The 13,763-nt window shown below is 40.6% G+C and overlaps 1 protein-coding gene across 2 annotated transcripts in view; it reads right to left on the reverse strand.

The window, feature by feature from the left end:
* JARID2 (jumonji and AT-rich interaction domain containing 2) overlaps window positions 1-13,763 on the reverse strand; it is a 197,456-nt gene that overhangs the window by 44,691 nt on the left and 139,002 nt on the right. For both annotated transcript variants that reach the window (XM_015854676.2, XM_015854678.1), the window contains one exon: window positions 2,586-2,762. In XM_015854676.2, coding sequence (XP_015710162.1) covers window positions 2,586-2,739 — 154 coding nt within the window. In that variant the 5' untranslated portion in view covers window positions 2,740-2,762. The remainder of the gene's footprint in view (window positions 1-2,585; window positions 2,763-13,763) is intronic.

The following is a 13,763-nucleotide window of genomic DNA, read 5'->3' on the forward strand; positions in this document are numbered from 1 at the left end:
GATATCCAAGCCTTTATCTGCTGCTACCTTATCTTAACAGATGTCAGACCTAGCCTAATCAGCTGAAGTTTGGCAATGACATGAAACCAATTTTTAAGAGCTCAGCTCAAGCAATTTCCCTTGTGGCAACTGCAGTAATACCTTAGAAAATAGTTTAACTGCAATGCTATCATTGCCTGCACTAAGATATTGCATGAAAGAAGTCTTGCATGTTGCTACATATTCCTTTTCCAGATGTCCATGTGTGCAGTGGTTAAAAACCTATCTTGCCAAGAATTTCACTCTGCTTTTTAATGGTTAAATACATGTACATCACATTAGAAGTAGCAAGAAAGGAGGAAAAAACAACACAGGTAACAATCTGATTCTTGAAATAAACCTAAATAATAAGCTTGGAAGGTGACAAGTTAGTTCAGCTAATTACTCAAACTTGTGCAGCAAGCTATGCCATGTGTTATATTGGTTCCTTACTCACACTTTGGCAATTACTACAGTTAGTTGTCCAAAAGGTGGCTCAACGGGCTAGTCTGGTGTGTAACCCTAATAACAACCCCTATTGGTGTCAGAAGAGAATATTGACAAATGACTTCACCCAGGAAAGTTGTTCTGGCCCCAGTTTAGCAGAATTCAATCATCTGACACTGTCTAATGGCATTAATCAAGCTGTGAACCTTTGTTGTTTTATGTCATAGCAAATCCTTAGCGTTTTCAGGTCCAAAGTACTTAACTACACATTGTACATTAAAAACAAAAGACTTTAATTCATTAAAAATAGACTCTCACGCTAAATTAAGTTCATTTGGTGCACCCGTCACCGGTCTGCATTTGTGTGTGGTCCCATTTAAAAGAGACACACACATGAACCAGAACTTACTTTATTCACTGGGAACAAAAATGCTATTGGCTGTCAACCAAAATAACAGACACTGAAAAAATGGGAATACCCCTGGGTAAGGAGATTTTAATTAAAAAATAAAAAGAAGAAGAATGAAAAAAAAGAAAAAAGGAAAAAGGAAATGACAATGATGAAGAAGCAGCAGCAGCTGCCTTCTCTGGGAATTCCTGTTTCATCACCTTTGTCAAAACATCTCACACTGTCTCCTATGTATTTTATAAAGGTCTTTTGCACATCTATTAAAATAGCATCTTCACTTACTTTCAGTCTGATCTATATTGATAAAGATTATGAATCCATTATATGGCTCATTAAGTTTGCCTTTACTTACCCCCAATTAAGATTTCAGGTGTCTCTGGTTCTGAGCTAATTTCAAAGTGGCTGCCATCTGGGACATTCTCAAGGAACATGATCAGCTCCTTTTGTAATGATATATCACATTTAAAACTCAAAGGCAGCAGTTCTGTTAAATGCAATCTCATTTTCTATATGCAGAACTTTGTCGCTGTTATTTTGTTCGTTTTACTTAAAAATCAATTCAAAGTGCAAAGTTTTGATCCACAGCTTTTACAACATTAAGGTACCTGCTTACAGACAACAGCTGAAATATTATTAGGTATAACATCCACTTCTCCACAAACACTGAGTATGTGAGGTAGCATGTGCAATAAAAAAGCAGATACAGACACAGTCTTGAAAAATAATTCTGGCTTTTATAACAAGGGCTTCCTTTACAGAAGATTTCTTTTTGAAAAGCAGAGATGAGGAACAGCATAGCGAAGTAATTGGGATCAATTCATCCCTTCTTCAGAGCACAGAGTAGCAGGAAAGAAGGGAAAAAAAGAAGGCACAGGCCACAACCATCTCTCAAAAAAGTAACCCATAGAAAAACCTTTCTTTCTATACCAATGCTAAGAAGGAAGGTGAACAAGCAGTCACCAGAAGGAAAGATTTTCAAGGTAAAACTAATACTGAGGAAGAGAAAAAGGAGCACAGAATCCATTTTGAAATGACATCAGCCAAACAGGGCATAGACTCGTCATGACACAATCGCTCTTGCTAGAAATGGAAGCACTCAGAAAGTACTCAGCACAGCTTTTAGTCTTCCATATTACACTAGGCAATGTTGCAACACACGCTGACCCATTTATCAAGACATGATATGTGAGCACTGTGACAGAAAGTTTTTGTAACAAATGCAGTTTTTGTTGATCTGCAAAGAAATAACTGTAAGAAATAACTTGAAGAAAAACTTTCCATTGCCAACAGCATAAGTGCAGTCCCTATACCTACTGCAACTGTGGAATCAACAACAATCAAATCAATGGAGAAATATAATTGAGAAATTAAGTATTGCCCCTTTCACGTGTTTTGATAACACTTATGAAGTACTCAGATGCTTATATTTAACTTTGATATAACAAATTCATTCTAAATTAAACATCAGTCTCTACAGAGCTAGTGAGTGTCTGCAGCCCTGCGGTTATAGATCCTGCAAACAGGTCAGACCGTTAGTAAAAAAAGGGTTAAAACAGAAGACTCTAACATTACGTCTCACGCCATTTTCCCATTACGTCCATGTCATTTTTCACTCAGGTCCAGAAGGACCAGATGGACAAGGGTTAAGCATATGCACCTTTTATGTTTCTTTACTAGGCAGCGCAGGAGAACAGCGCTATTTACGACCTACCTTGCCCATTCGGAACTTGTTTATGCGTCTTTCCTTTCCTGGGGGTTGACTGGCATGATGATGAAGCATTGTTTGTAGCTGTTTTTGTGTCCTCTGTCTCCTCCTCTTCTTCTTCTTCATCCTCATCATCCTGAGAGCTTCCAAAATATACCATGTTGCTGGGCAGGGCTGGAGAACCTGATCATTAAAAATAAATGGCTCATTAGCATCATTGCATTCACTTACTGAACCACGCTGATCGTACCGTACTTGAGTGCTATGCACAGCAAGACAGAGGGGGAACCAGAGGTGGAAGGTCGCAGCAGCACATGACTAACTGGAGCCTTTTTTTATTTATTTGCTTCTACCAGCAGAATACATATGTACTTGAAAAGCAGGTTTCTCCCCCTTCAAAAAAGCACATTCTATTCATACTTTAGACAAGCAGCATTGCTGCAAGTCCTAATTAATAGGTGTATTCAGAAAAGGACTAATGTGCGTGCTTAACTTCAAGTGCAGGTTTAAGTGCCTCACTGAAGTCTTAATGTATGAAGTAGAAGTTTACTGCCCTTCCAAACAGAAGAAGAAAGAAGCATTTACAAACCGATCTGCACCCCACTTATACTTTTAGGTTATTATTACAATAAAATGTAAGCATTTGAACTTTACAGTGCTTTGCAGTTCTCTACAGTATTGTGCACGTTACTTTACAATATTCTGGCTCTGTCTTACACAAAGATAAATGCTGACACAATGAGAAGCTTGAATTTGCCTTGCATGTCCCCAGCAAATGGCAGAAAACAGCAAAGGTTTCTTGATTTCCAATGTGCACCTCATAAGAATCTTGCCTCTCACCTCTCTCTTACTTCTCATGTTTCCTCTAACATGCCTTGCTTGTGCAAGAGTAAAACACACCGCTCAGTTCAGTGAGAAGTAAGAAAGGATCCACAAGTCTAACAATGATACAGGATGATAATTTAAACCAACCCTGTGCACAAAATTTATTCCATGTATGCTGGGCAAGCGTACAGGCTTCCTGGGACTGCATCAGGACACACGATGTGACTTTAACACACTATTTTCAAATGTATAAAGACTATCAACTACCAACAGATATCTTCCATTATACCAGATGTCAGTTTGCACTTCTAGGAAACGTGGGAACCTGAGAAGACTCCTACTTACTCACAGACATTTATTAAATTAAGAATGGGAAGAAATAGTTTATCTACAGAAGTGTAGAATGAGAACTTATCACTTCAAATTCCCCTGTAACTAAAGAAGACAAAGGAAGAAGGCAGCTGGGCTACAGACTAACACAAGGTAGTAACTATTTACCTGATGCATCCTTAGCAAACGCTTTTGGCTTAAAGCTCTTTCCGTGTTTGGTTTCAAATTGTTGGTGTTGCCACTGCCAACTGCAACACCTCCTTCAAACAGATATGAGGAAAGACCCAAGGAAAGATGGAACAGGCAGAGCTGCAGAGGGACATACAGTGGCTATTTCTAGAGGAAGAATGGGATCATACCTGGCATTCAGAGGAACGTGGCACTGCTATCCACAAGGCAAAGCTACTAGCAGTAAAGCCACATGGATATTGATCACACGTGAAGACCTTTGCTCTCAACCTCTATAGCAGACACTATAGGATTGAGCTTTAGTCTCAGCATCAACTAACTAAAGGACTACAAACCAGTCACACTGGGCACAGTGCTGGCTGAAAAATAAACTGTCCTTCTTCCATGTAAGTACCCAGGTCTCTGGTACAGATTCAGAAGTTAGCAGCTTTGCAAGTTTGTGCTGTACATCAGTTATAATCAGGCTCCACATCTGATGCTACCAGTCCACTAAGGCATCAACAAACAACAGCAATAAAAGTTCCTGTGAGGACCTCTCAAAATTAGTTTCAAACATGGACTGAAATCTATTATGATTAGGTACATAAATACTCTCAGAAAATGCATCCTTCTGAGACACTTCAATGGGAGATCAGATACACTGTCTATTCCGTTGTCTTTCCTAGACTTCCCTAAGCCTTTTTGGCCATCTGCAACACAAATGTTCTGTTACAGCAGCAAACTTCATTCTTCTTCTTTTTATTTCTTTTTGAGAACGTAGAGAATGAAGTACAGTACTATGTGATTCTGCTTAGAAAGGTCTAACCCAGCCCATGTAGGAGACAGAAACTATACCTAACTCCTGGCATTCAGTTGTTGCAATCTCAGCACATAAATCTTCAGCTAGAACTGTATTTTTTTAATTCTTTCCAATCAAGAACTATGAACGACAATGGTTAAACTGCATTCCTTGGACAGCTGGGACTGTTTGGAGAAGACGTTTGCAGAGAAATCAGACCAGCAAGGTCCAATAACACAGGAGAGTCCTGCTAGTCCTCATTTTACTGATCTAAGTGCTCTGCAATATGAGCCCTGAGAAAAGTTGCTGTTTGTTCCAGGTCACCTCTTCCCCTCCTCCTCCCTCAGGCTCTTCCTACACATTTATTAAAGTTGACTTGCTAAACAGAAAAGAAAGGAAAAAGAAAAAAAGAAAATACTGTACTCAGGCATTTTTTGTTCTATTTGAACACAACTGTTCTATTTCATTATGGATGGAAGACGCTGCAAAAATCTAAAAGCTCTAAGCTTTCTTGCATGCTTTTTATACTGAAAGTATTTTGATTACCATACAGCTAGGTGAGCACTCAACTTCTTTATTAAAAAAGTATTCCTGTCCTATCCGTCCCACATCCTTTCTGAGATAGCACAGGGATGTGCACCAGTTGCTGTCACCCATCTCTGCAGGGAATGCCTGTCATTGTTCCAAGTGGCTAACTTGTACAAACAACAGTAAGTAGTGTTATTGTAGCCTTGTACGTCTACAAGCACTGGAGTTCTAGAAAGAAGTTCTTTCTAGAAAGAAGTGGCACTCAGAAGTTCTTTTTTGGTTTAATAAAATATATGACCCCTTCCCCGTAAATTTTGCCTGTCTTCATCTGTAGTTAAGAACAGACATGGATTTGAGAAGAGACAAACAGCCATCTCCTCTTCCCAAGAACCAAGGTATGATTCTCAACGCCTGTTTGGGGCAATCTAAAGAGCAACATTAGAATTTAATGGATAACAAAGAGCAAAAGAGAGGAGCTCCAGTGCTGTGGACATTTACACACAGGAGCTGGTGCTTGTCAGGCCTTGGAACTCCAAATACGTAACACCTACTTCCTCATTTTCCATCCCCAAGAAAACAGCAGAACATCTGCAATAGAGTTATGAGAGCCTGCAGCTGCACTGAATTTCACAAGTCTCCTTCTGTGCTGGGAGTCTCCAGCTTGCGCAGGCAGCTGCTACTACAAGAACTGCAATGGATGAAAGGGGAGAGCCAGGAGCCAACACTTCAGCACCTGGGGAAAGTGAGCGAGTGGCTCTTTACATTGAAGAACACTCAGATCAACAGGTGTCTGGAAAATGGGATAAACTTGATGGTCATCTAGAAAACAAAGATCTAGAAAATAAGTTGAGAAGAAATTTCTTCCAAGGAACCACTGAGACATTTTTCTTGGCACCAAAATTGGTCTCGGAGAGCATTGTACCCCATCTGGCTCTTGTTCTTAACTCCTGCGCCACCACCTTGGCTGGTCAGAGTAACTTCTTTTATGGGGCCATGTGGTGAATCAGATCAGGGAACCAATTCAGATTAAAATTGCAGACTAAGGAAATGAAAGTACATTAATAAATACTGTAACGGCAAAGTAACGTTAAAAGCTCTCAAGATTTGGAAAATTTCTATGCACACTTTTTCTTATTGAACGTGTAGCTTAATATATCACTATGTTATTAAACAAAATATGAAACACAGTATGTTTCCAATCTCCTGTAGGAGCTGTACGTTTTACATTTTGTCTTGATGATGTCTAGGCACATGGTCTCTAACTGCACTTTTTTTCAAGACACTTGATTTGTTTTGCATACATATTTGCCTAAAACCACGTGCCATCACCAAAGGGCTGGCTGAAGCTATTGCAATAAGATTGATAGGAAAAAGAAAACATGGCAGAAAAATTAAGCCAAAAGAAAGGGCATGGAGCTGCAGAGCAGAATAAGAGTGGGGCACAGATGCTAGGAGAGAAACCGAGAATCACAGAATGGCTTGGGTTGGAAGGGACCCCAACAATCATCAAGTTGCAACCCCCCTGCCATAGGCAAGGCCACCAACTTGCAAATCAAGTACTAGACCAGGCTGTCCATGGCCCCATCCAACCTGGCCTTGAACACCTCCAGGGACAGAGCATCCACAACCTCTCGGGGCAGCCTGTTTCAGCATCTCACCACTCTCTCCATGAAGAACTTTCCCTTGACAATTCAATCTAAAACTTCCTTCCTTGAGCTTAGAACCATTCCCCCTTATCCTGTCACTATCTAACTAAGCAAAAAGTTAATTCCCCTCCTTTTCATAATCTCCTTTTTAAATACTGGGGAGGTGAGTTACCAGGTGACACAGGATGCTGGAGCAAAGGGAACAAGAAGATGCTGGGAGAAGGACTGACAATTAAGAGCACCAACAATAGTAAAGCAGGAAGAACATAGCTTATTTATCAGCAATAGCTATCGGACAGTGCCGTCCACCCGCTGCCTGATCTGGACATGTGCCACCCACCTTTCCTTGGTTAACAAACAAGGCAACGTTATCTCACAGCCAAATACAAAAGCAGCACCACCAAGGCCAGGAAGGCCAAGTTACCAAAGCTGGCCTGCATGATGCAGTTCTGCAAGCCTAACAAATTGCCATGGGACTGTAAGCCATGCAAAAAACTCAGCCAGCTAACAAAGCACCCGTAACAGTGCCAGAGCGGGATTCACCCCTAGTGTGGTGGGATACCACTGAGCATGAGAAATGTAGAGAGAATCATCCCCGGTCATTTTTCTTTTTTAAATTCACTCATCAGGGTTACAATGAACTATGAATTATTATAAAAAAATGGGAGGATATTCAGTTATTTAAAAAATGAGTTTTGAAGTACTGTTGGCAACTGTTTCTTCCAGGATCTGTAGTTTCATTATTGAAATTCTCTCGAGTATTTTTGTCTTCCCTCTTATTGTGCGAGAGCAACACAAAAGAAAACCTAACTATATAGGAAAAACAATTACCACAGCTATACACAAAATGTTGCCTAATGGATATGAAAGGATGACAAATGTATTGTGTCCTCTGCTACAACAATTTGATTCTTGTACAACAGTAAGTACAAAGCAAAATACGGATTTTTAAGTCACAGTGCTGCTTTCAGAAGCCTTCTGGGAAAGATGCTACTCTCTGCATGTGCAAAATTCAAGCCTGCTGCTAAAAGCAGACAGGACTGATGCTTGCACAACCTGTATGTATAGATGCATAGAACTCAGCAGCAATTGCCTGATTAACAGAATAAACTATTTTCTTTTTCAAACATTTTATTTGACTAATGAGGTCTTTTTTTATTATTATTTGACAAATGTGTAATTTGCCCTCCTAAATTACTGTATGTATTGTTTCTTGTTAAATTACATTAACTTTTGTCTTGGACTAGCAAAACATACTAAAAACTCCAGATCTGGAACTGAAGACTGGAATCAGAAGTATGGAAAGTGCATGCGCTTTGCCAAAAGCACTATTTCATTACTCTTCAGAATTAGCTGGCAGCTTTTCCACAATATTTACTGAAGTACAAACCAAATGTTTTCATCTGAACAAGATTCAAACCGTGGTATGTTACAACCACAACAAAAATCCTCCCAATCCAAGAGCCTTCTCTACAATTTGGGCTGTGGTTTCTGTAAAATTGGAGGATTCTTCCCCCGAATTAGTTACACCAGCTCTCTCTCCAACTCTCCCATTTTTTATTTTTTTTTTCCTCCTAGCAATTAAACATAACCCAGATGTGCTTTGGAAAAATCTTACAACAATTCAAGCCATCAGAATGATTTAAGCGCAAGGCAGGTCAAGGTATGCGGGACTGAAGCCTTCCCCAATAAACATGGTGCATGCCAAGCTCCAAGGGCTGCAACCAAAGATTTGGCTCCCCTTTGACACACAGTCCCATTTGGGGCTGTACACAGGTGGAAAAACCTTGCCTCCCAAATGCTCCGATGTTCTTCCATCTCAGTACTTCAAATTTAGGGCCTGATTCTCATTTATTATACATCCTACTTATTACATTTTGACAGGACAGCGTAAAGACCCCGAAGTGCGAATAAACGTAATTTATGCCCACACTTTATGGCCATTTTACAGAGCAAGGCTTAAAGAGAATGAACTACATAAACTCTATAGTAAAGAGCAATTGTATCTCACTTATCTCACTCCACCTGCAGGAACAGTCCCAGAGGGAGCTCCGCGGTGCCTGAACAAGACGGAGGAAAAGGCCATCTCAACCACAGAAACAAAACAGAGCTCGTAAACAAACAATTCAAAGCGTGTCTGCCGCGCTGCTGCACAAATCACAGAATACTTAACGTTATGGCCAATGTAATGGCCGCTGTAATGACACAAAGCCCATTTTCTTCTTGGTCTGTTCTTTGGAGCAGTAGAGCTAAATCCAAAATCAAAAGAAAATGGTTTCTTTTTCAGGGAAATACAATAAGGGGAGGGAACACGTGAATTTTCAGGAGAAAAATAAAAGGTTCGCTTTCCAAAGTTAACAACATACACACCAGAGTGACAGGCTACTGAATAATAAAAAACAAGTAGAGTGCTTCTCACATCTACAATTCATATCTGACAATCTCAAAGCAGAATACGACAATCTCAGAGCAATAAACCTCCACTCATCTGGCTGCCTTTGGAGGTAAATCTCAAAACCAATCCTTCCCACAAACCGTTGAACCCTTGACTTTATGATCCTCTCACCACAGACAAGACACGTCTGTACATTCCCGAATCACCGTGTTGACATTCCAAAAAGAACTACCAGGCTATTTTTCAAACCCTAGAGATCCTCAGCCCCATGACTTGCACAAAACTCACCTTTTGTGGGGGCACTGAAAGCTTCCCACAGCGTCACAGCTTGCTGAACCACGTACACACCCTGCTGGTGGAAGGAAGGGCAGGAATCCCCTTTGCCAAAATATACGAGGTCACCCACCTGGCTATGAATTGTGGGCCCCAAGGATTTGAAGTGTGGTTTCTGAAACCACAGAACTCAGGTTTTATGCCGGTAGCTTATTCATAATCAACATCCAGCTCCGCCAATACCCATACACGGAGTTAAATATTATCCTCATTTTACAGAAGAGCTAAGCAGCTTGCCTGGAGACTCAGAGGGAGTCTCTGGCATATACAAAGACCAAACCACAAGATTAGTCTCCCATTTCAACAAGTTAATTTCATCCTGTGGCTTTTTGCAGGGGTAAATATTGGAATCATTAACATCAGAAAGAGGCCTCAAACCAGGAGGAGCAGAGAAGGCACTGATCCTGCTGCAGCACATGCAGGCTACTCCAACGTGCCTCCAGTAACCCTTCCAGCTCCTTAGCCTCTTCAGTCAGCACAGGGCGACGCCAAGGTATACACCACTGCAGCTGGAGAAATAGCCTTGCAGTGGTGCTCCCACCCTAGCAAAGAGTAGCCTTCGAGCACTTTCTGATTTACACCAAGTGCCTGCTTCCTGCCTGCCCTGATTACATTCCTCTTGTCCTAAATCACTATGGGAGCAACGCACTCCATAAGCAGACTAAATAACTGCATGTTTGATGCACTTCTTATCCCACACACAGAAAGGATCTTTCACATTTCAATGCTAACCCAACCTTAAAATAGAACTTAAAAACCGTGAGACTACAGTCACCAAATGCAAGCTTGTTTTTATTAAATGGTTTGTGCAATGAGGACTCTCCACACCAGAGCTTATCCTTCCATTTTCAGTGCATCCTAAAATTTCAGTCTCAAGCACCATATGATTTAACAACTCAAAATCTATAAAACGTCTTCCTCCAACATTTAAAACCAATCATCCTAAGTCTTTATGTTATAATATTACTTTGGAATTATAAAAACTAGCCTAGACTGCAAAGCCTTTAAAACCTTACATTTTTGGACAGTGTCAGCATTTCACTGCATTGCTTCCAGCCCAATCAAGTGCCTGTGCTGTTTACTGTGCTTATCCCAACCTGATGAGCACGACTACAAGGTTGTAGTATGTGCTGCCTCTGAATGTCAGTGCCCCAAATAATGGCTACTGATGCTGCAGTCTTCGACTCCAAGGGATACGAAGGATGTATTTTGGAAACTTTCCTCTTCACAATCCCTGAGCACACACTCAAGTCTGTTATGCTGGCACCTGCCTTCCATCCACCCACAATCCCATCTAATTCTGGAAGGGTACCTAAAAAAACCCCAGAGGCTGCTGAATAGAGGCAATGCACCCAAACGAGACAGGAGAGACAATACTGGGATATTAGGATAGAGAAGGAAAAGGTCTCCCAAGAACAAACTGCAATAGGACTGCATCAACGAGATTTAAAAGTTTCTTGTTTCTGAAGTATGGACAAGCATGCTGCTTGTATGGTTTTCTATTTTGGTTTTGCCTGATAGTAATAAATCATTACATTGTTAAATCATTGCGGTACTCAAGGAGCAGTCACATGTTTCTCAGTTAAAATAGTCTGAAAACTCAATTTGTGAGATCTCAATTAAATTATCCTTATTTAGGAATCCCTGAAATTCTCTAGCATGTAGGTCCCAGAGGCCTGACTTAATTAGAAAATTGATCATGGGAAAACTTTTTAAAATGTAGGCTCCTAATCATAGCTTTTCTGTTATCACCTTTGCCATAGATCCATTTCTCAGGGGGACATCCTTCTCTTTCCCCTTTTAGCTCTGTATTATTCAAACTGCAATATTTTAAAACTGTAAATAACTATGGAGAATAAAGGCAACTTAAATGCTCTGTAATGGAAGCTAGAAAGGTTTGATCAGAAGCATAAAATACAGTAAAAGTGAATGCCATTGTGTGTCAGCATGCAGATGACATGCCGGTATCTACACACACTGCTGAAAGATACTAATTAAGCCTCCAGCAAAGGGCATACAGGCTCCTTCAAATAAGCTATTTAAAGATAAGAACACTGCAGACAAACACTTCAGAGATATCTGTGCTACTCCCTTCCTCCTTGTGCTGGCAATTCTAGGTCACAATTAAAAAATAAATGGAAATGAAAAAGGAGGAAGGCTTTAAAATCATTCAGAGAAGGTAGGGCTTGCCAAATTTGGTCAGCTAGACATATTCCTAGGTGCACAGATACTCATCAGCTGGTACAGCATTTCATTTCACCCTGCTTACCTTATAAGAAGTAATTAGCACATTGCATTGTCAAATCGAGGGTTCAAAAAACGAACTCTAATTAAAAATATGTTTAAAGCCCCTAGTATTCTTGATAATGAAACCAAGCAGGTCATCTTGGTTAAATTACCTCCCTTTGAAATTACAGGATGCTATAAATAAATACATACATACATAAATAGAAGTACTGTGGAGCATTAGATTTTCTGCCACATAGCTGAAACCCAGTTAAATAGGATTTCTCTTCCTAAATACTGGAGCTTGCACACATAAAGGGCCATGTATCCAAACTGCGGCATGACAGTCTTCCTTCACTACGCATAGAATTCAGTTGTTGCTGCCTGAAATAAACCCCACAGACCATTGAAGAGTGAACTTTTAGTTGCGACAGCAATTTCTACACTTCTCTGTTTAAAAATAGAAAACGAAAATACAACCTATGCAGTACCACAAATTTACACCATGCCCCACCCCAGTACTGTTGCTGGGTGTTGTGGTATAAGCAGAGAGATGTGACCACGAAGCTGTTTGCCCACTAGTCCTGGCGAACACTCTCTGACCAGAACAAAGCTTTGGCCACGAATATACTGACCACGATGATGAGAAACAGGACGTGAGAGCCCCTCGCTGTTTGGCATCATACCACTACTACACTTACTACAAAACAATTTCAATCATCTGAACTTGTATCTTATCACCACGCATTTGAAAGCAATGCGGCATTTTTCCATGTGGCTCTGTCTCACTTCACACAAATGCAAACTGCCAGGGCTGCATAGAAGTCAGAATAACCACATGGCCCGTGGCCACACAAGCAATTCTGAACTCTTCAGCATTTCAATAAAAAAATGGCACACAGACTGAAAAACAAAGCAATCCCTTTTGGGAAAAAAAAAAAAAAAAAAGACAAGCTTTTCTGATGCAGAGTCTAAGCAAGATGCTCTTTCTCTCTCCAAGTTCACCAGGTAGCACTGGAAGAGCACCACCAAACCAAGCTGGCAAATGTCCTTGGAGGCTACTTGCTTGTCCCTTTTGGAGCTGTACATACCAGTGGGCTGCTGCATAACCTCCCTACAAGCATATGAAGAACCAGCTTCCGTTTGTTTTATTACAACAGGGACATCAAGAGGGTCCACAACTGACTGCAGAATTTCAAGCTGCCTCAAGAGACACAACAGTTCAGAAACAGAAGTAACACCTACCCCAACCACCATGCTCCCTGTCCCTTCAAGTCACAGCCTCTGCTTCTCCAGAGAGATGCATTCTGGTACCACATGTCCAGGATTTCTCCCTGTCTTTTACTAGCTCTTCTCAGGCTTTGTACAATGGTGGGGGCGGATGGAGCTATATTGTGAGTGCTGAAACACAAGGCTGACAGACCCTCTTTCTGGTTTTCTTCAGCCTCTTTAACCAGATCAAGAACATGCCATGTGTGGCGCTCCTGGTGCTGATTTTCTCTCCTGGCTTTTAACATAATTATAATTGGGATCTTAGCGTCTGAATGCCTGTGTTGTCTGCAATATACAAGTACTTCTGCCTACTGAAGAAATTAGAATGAATTGCGAGTCCTTAATTGACAGTACAAAACATCAATTATTCTACAGATGAATAACAAAGAAGAAAATTACAGGTGCAAGAGCTAAACAGCCACTGATTAAAATATATTAAAATAAAAAACACCACCTTCTGAATGAAGCACTGAAATAGGAAAAAAGTACCCGTGCTTTGTGTTTCCACTGTAAAAGCAGAACACTAAGAGACAGGAGGAAATGAAAACGGAGATAAGTCACATCCCCATTTAGGTTGCCTTTTTTTAAGCGCAAGTGCCTTCAAAGCTATAAATAACACGTGCTTAGTTATCAAGCAGTGGAAACAAGCGTGTGAATACAAC

The sequence above is a fragment of the Coturnix japonica genome, chromosome 2, assembly GCF_001577835.2.
Source record: "Coturnix japonica isolate 7356 chromosome 2, Coturnix japonica 2.1, whole genome shotgun sequence".
In the NCBI taxonomy this organism is placed as follows: Eukaryota; Metazoa; Chordata; class Aves; order Galliformes; family Phasianidae; genus Coturnix; species Coturnix japonica.